Genomic DNA, 6030 nt, shown 5'->3' with positions numbered 1-6030 from the left:
TTAGCGTCGCAAATAGGCTTAAAGATACAACAACCATCACGACAGATAATGCGGCGCTGTGAAGATGAAAGCGTAATAGAGTGACATTTTATTTCTATCAATATGAGATTTTGCAATGCAATTCGGTGTGCAGAAAAGTAAAGTTCTCTACTATGAAAAATAAACCCTATGAATCATTTTCAAGGTCAAAGAACAAGAAGAATACATTTTTGTGAAGATTAAAGCAAGGAAATTGACGAAATCGTTAGGTTTGCATTAAAAAATTAGCATTATTCTATCTATTATATTATGTTTTTCTATAGAGATGATGGGATAAAACTCTCTTTTTCTGTTTAAATGTAGATGAACCTAATTACTATGTGTGAATTAATGATTTAGATTTATAAGGTTGATTATTTATTTTTTGGATTGATCTATCAATGCATCTTTGTTAAAGTTTGGACTTTTATTGCTTGCATCTAAGTTTTATATGTTTTAGACTATCAATTTGGTTATATGAATTTGTATTTTAATTGGTTTGTGATAACAAATTTTCATAAATAATGATTAAACAAATCTTAGGGCTAGGTAACATTAATAGTTAACTTTAAGCATTTAAAAGAGCATTAGTTTATTAGTTTTAAGGGTGTTCGTTTGGATGGGTCGGTTCGATCCGATCCAATTAAGTAAATCCAAATTGATTTCGGTTTTCAAAATATGGATCCAAATAGTCCAAACTAAATTCAAATCCGATCCGATCCAATTACAATTCGGTTGGATCGGTTTTTATAATTCGGTTTTCAAAAACCATAACATTTTAAAAGGACATTTATAATATCATCTAATTTTACAGAAGAAGCAAAAACAAATTATTTACTTGTGATTTAAAATTTATAAACAACCACTAAGAAGGCATATTATAGTTTATTATTTAATAGATAAAAAAAACTTTTGACATAAAGTACATATTAATGTCTTTTATTAGGTAAAACCTTTTGAACTTATTTAAAAAAAATTATAAAATTAATAAATAATTATAGATATATTGAAATTAAATACATAACAAATTGTTATTCGGTTTTTTTGGACTATTCGGTTCTTATTTTATAAACCAAAACCAATCCGAAATCCAAAATAATAATTCGGTTTTTTTGAAAACCAATCCAAAAATCTGAATATCCGAACCAAATAGTCCAATCCAAATTGTCCAATTGGACAATTCGATTTTATCCAAATAGTGAACAACCCTAATTAGTTTATTGTATTATGTTTGGTTTAATCCTTAGGAACATTAAGATTAGCCTTTATATTGATTCATTAATAATTCGATCATTAGTATTAATTAATCTGAACAAGATTGTTAACTATCTTACAAATTGGTACTTACTATATTAAATCCATTCCACTTACAATAATTATTCCACTTACAATAATTTAACCTTAGGAAAAAGGAAATTTGAATCCTAAACATTGTACTTCCAAATTAATCGTCTTGTTTCATTTTCATTTAGCTTTGCTTGATTGTTTGAATCCAACTTTTTTTATTAAATAACAACCCCCTTCCCCTCTTACTTTATGTTCTAAAGTTAAATCAAATCATAGACACCTATATTTATCCTCGCTATACTACTCAGGTACAATTAATGCTAGTATGTTTTAAAGTTTAATCATAAACACCAATATTTATACTTGCTATACGATCAATTACAATAATTGTTGGTGATTTTATATTATTAATATTATTTAAGTGTAATGGAGTTAATTTGTTGATCAATATCATTTTGACAATTATCGAACAAATTAGTATGGTGCGGAGTGTACATTTGTTTGATTTTGTCATTGTTGAAAGTATACTGCTATTGAGGGACGAAGCCCCTGAACTGATGAGAGTTCGGTGGCAACGCCCCTGGGAGCGGGGTCCAAGGGGCGGCAGCCCCTAACGGGGTCCAAGGGGTAGAGCCCCTAGCTGGGGTCGAGCTGGATTTAAGTGACTGAGAATGTTATGTTACTAGATTAAAAATGCATCAGAAATCCGAATTTTTTGTAAACGTATCCGGTTTTGGGATCCATCTTCTAGACCTGGATTTAAGTAGGTTTTTGACGTTTTGACAGTTTTAGAACATAAAACTAACATGTAGCAGTTTTAAGACAAGAAGTTTTATGGTTATATGACCATGTTCGAAATTTGTGGTTGGTATACTTCATCTTCATAACATCTTGAACATTCTCTCTTCTGTTTTCCCAATTTTCTAAGTCTTTTCCGATTAGATTGAGAGTATCACCAAAATACTTTAATCTTAAAGTGTTTAACACGATTCTTGGAATTTCCAAGTCTTTCTATACCCAAGATTTCTAACATTAATATTAGTATGTTACTCTGTAGCTGAAATAATTGAGACATTATAAATTTAAATTCTATACACATTTGATACTAAGTTGTAACGTACTAAATTTTTAACATCTAATTTTTATTTTAAAAAAACAGAAATAAAACATCAATTTTCCATAAAGATAGAATAACAAGTGTCAATAAAAGAAAACCAGTCACAAAACAATGTATTAGAAATAGTAGATATCAAACCATAATGATCAGCAAATGCATGTGCAGTACAATCAATACTCGGTGGATTTTTGTTACGTATTGTAACACTAGATATTTTGGTTAGCCGATTCTCAACTCCAAAGTGCTTTAACTAAGTAGGAGAAATTCAATATGCACATACACAACTAAGAAATATCATTGAACATGCTAATGGTGTTGCGAAATCAAAATTCTGATTTTAAAGCAAATGGATCCTTATCCGTTTACACTACAAAGAAATGTGAAATGTGGTATTTGCTTGTTTGCACTACATAATTTCATAAGCAAAAGTAATATTCACGACCGACGGCGATGAAGATAGTATATTTAACAATGCACAAGATGTTTTAGAATGTGGAGTAGAATCGTGTGGAACACAAAACACAGAATATACATCTAATGTGCACGATGAGATTGCTAATCTATTATAAGGAATAATTGGATTTATTTTCATATTGAAAATTATTATAATATTCTCAGTCACTTAAAGTTAATTATTTTGTTATTTAAAATTTTCTAATTATTGTGATATTTTACAATTATATTTTATAACAATTATTAAATAAATAATAATTTTTAATTTTTAAACAGTAAAATAATCATTTATTCAGATTCAATTATTACAATCGATTAAAAAAATTATATCGCAGTCTATCAATTCTCAGTCGACTTTATAAACAATTCTCAGTCGACTTTAAACATTTATCTTTATCAAAGTCCATATCTAACAAAAAAACAAAATTAGCAACGAAGAAGCAATATTTATTAATCTATTAATAAACATAAAAATTTTATTTTAAAATTAAAATTAGACATGTCTTAAAATTAAAAGCAAATGGTAAATGGTATAATGATTTGGGGAAAGAAGAAAGAAAAACATTTAAAATGATAAATAAAAAACTAATGAAAGCAAAAAACGACTGACTCGTGTTAGTCAACCTAGCAAAACCAAGCACCATCGTTCCCGCCGGTGATGTTACTGGCCGGTGGTATCTCGAAATGCCACAATCGTCCGACAGCATGCTTTAGGTACTTCTTACACAAGAACTCATTCGCATAAGCTTTCTCCACCTTCCGATTAACATCGTGTAAAAACACGTGCGTCACGCCGGATTTTTTCCTGTTCCTCGCCATCACAGTGGCGGAGTAAATCGCAGCCATCCTCCCCGGCGCCTCCGCAAAGTAACCCCTCGGCGCATCTATCATTATCATGTCCCACTCCTTATTGTAGACCTCATCAGGTAAACTTGTGAGTGCTAACCTGCATCGGGTGTTTCCCTGGATGTAAGATTTGGATGGAGCACATTCCGGTTCCGATCGATACGTATTCATAAGCTCGTCGGCCTCGGAGAGCTTTGTCCGGTACTTAACGACAGCGGCGTTGAGATCTGGAGCGTCTTTCAGAACAGTCTGAACCCACGTCGGATCTTCTTCAAGGAAAAGAGTTTTTCCACCGGTGTTAAACGACGCCCACATCAATGAATCATGACCGAGCCCAAAAACGAGGAAATTACAAGGGGAAATCGATCGGAGAACGTCGAAGGAGACGGTGATTTCGGAGAAGGATTGTTGAGGGACGATTCGAGAAGTGGCGTAGTGGAGGATGGCTTTGAGTTGCATCGGAGCCGTCATGGGATGGAAGTTATCGGAGGTGGGCTGGTTGCAGAAGAACCGAGTGTTATCGGGGCCGATGAAGGTGAATAGAAGGAGGCCAGCGCCGATGAGTGCGATGGCAGATATTGCGAGGAAGAGCCTCCGTTCAGGGAGGACTGGTAGATTGCTTTTCATGGTTTCCTTTTTGAAGTTTTCCGACCAGTGAGAAAGAGATTTGAAGATCCAAGATTTGGGTTTATAGACGATTGGTGAGACTCGAGAGACGCGTTCAACAAAAGATAACGGCGTCAGACAGAACACTATTGGTCATTTCATCTCAACTCTTAAATTTTAGATTTTTTTTTAGTTTGAAAGTTAATACTATTTGTAATTTGATTTTTGTATAGATTGTTATCATAAATATCTACAAAGACATCATCATGTTCAACCATAGGTTTAACCACATGTGGTGTGGGTATAGATTATCGTTGACTAAACTTTTTGCGATCTATATTCTTCAGATGTCATCGAAATTAACATATTTAAGACGTTAACCTACCAAATTCACATAGGTGTTGATAATGGCACGGGCACGGATGTTTCGTGTAAAATCCTATTTATTCCGCACAATCAATTAAGAATATATAACATTTTAATTTGTTGTTTTCCGATTTATATAAAATTTAATATGGTAATACGTAGTAATGTTATTATTCAAAGATCTATGTATGTGATTATGAAAAAACTAGGTGTGAGACTCATATATTACATAAGTTTATTTAAGAAAAAAATTATAAAAATTAAAGTGTTTTTACTACTAAGGACACCTCCCCCCCCCCCCCCCCCCCCCTAAATCCCAGAATACACTGGCGAGTACCCTTTTTAGTAAAATTATCCAAGATATGCAAGTGAATTTTAATATGACGGCTCGACAGAAAGCCGTTTTTCAGTGTTTACGTGCACCACATGCTCAAGATTTTCTTCTAGCTACCCCTATATATGGGCTTAGCCAACATATGTCTCCGGTGGAGTATTGTACCATCCTAAGATATCGACTCATGATTCCAATATTCCCAACCGATGGGATATGTCCGGTGTGCCGCAAGGCATGTTTGGACTCTTTCGATGATCATGCAGTTCATTGCAAAGAACTCCCGGGGTTCAACTACAGGCACGATATGGTTAGGGATGTTTTGGTCGACATATATAAGTGTGTCGGGGTTTCCGCTAAGAAAGAGGCTCCAGTGAATTTCCTGACTGACCCGACAGGAGGAAGGTCAACCCTTAGACCAGCTGATGTTTTGATTTTTGGATGAGTTGTAGGGAAACACGCATGTGTGGACCTTACAGGGGTATCCCCTCTCGTAAGTTTGAGGGTCGGGGGTTTCACGGCGGGACAAGCTGCATTAAAAGCTGCTACATGCAAGGTCACCAAATATGAGAAACCATGCATGGAAAATCAACACGCGTTCATACCATTTGCATTTGATATGTTTGGTTTCTTTGTGCCGGATGCGATGGAGCTTCTTAGTAGACTACAACAGATCATGCGTAGCAATGTTATATCCCCTAGATCTATAGATGTAGTCTTCAAAAGAATTGGTTTTACCATACAAAAGGACTTATCGGCGTAATTTGTTGTCCGTTTGTCTTCTCATTCGTTGTATGATGATAACTAAAATGTTTATGAATATTTATTCAACTCCTATTCAATAAAAAAAATTAAACAAATAATTTAGATAAATAAATAAAGAAAATTAATGAATCTTTAATTTAGTAATTTTGAAATTAGAATGAAAGTTAATTTTGAAATTAAATACTATCTAGAATTTAATAAAATGAAAAAAAATCATAAAATGACATGTAGAATAAAAATT

General features: G+C 33.3%; 1 protein-coding gene across 1 annotated transcript; it reads right to left on the bottom strand.

Annotated features, from left to right (window-relative positions):
- Positions 1–3301: 3301 nt before the first annotated feature.
- On the bottom strand, positions 3302–4504 carry LOC111890282 (probable methyltransferase At1g27930). The gene has a single exon (XM_023886429.3). The coding sequence runs from the start codon at positions 4346–4348 to the stop codon at positions 3500–3502; it is 849 nt and encodes a 282-aa protein (XP_023742197.1). The 5' UTR covers positions 4349–4504; the 3' UTR covers positions 3302–3499.
- Positions 4505–6030: the final 1526 nt, after the last annotated feature.

Source organism: Lactuca sativa, chromosome 8, assembly GCF_002870075.4.
Source record: "Lactuca sativa cultivar Salinas chromosome 8, Lsat_Salinas_v11, whole genome shotgun sequence".
NCBI lineage: Eukaryota > Viridiplantae > Streptophyta > Magnoliopsida > Asterales > Asteraceae > Lactuca > Lactuca sativa.
Note: the sequence above shows the minus strand (reverse complement) of the source record. Positions and strands in the feature narration are given on the sequence as shown.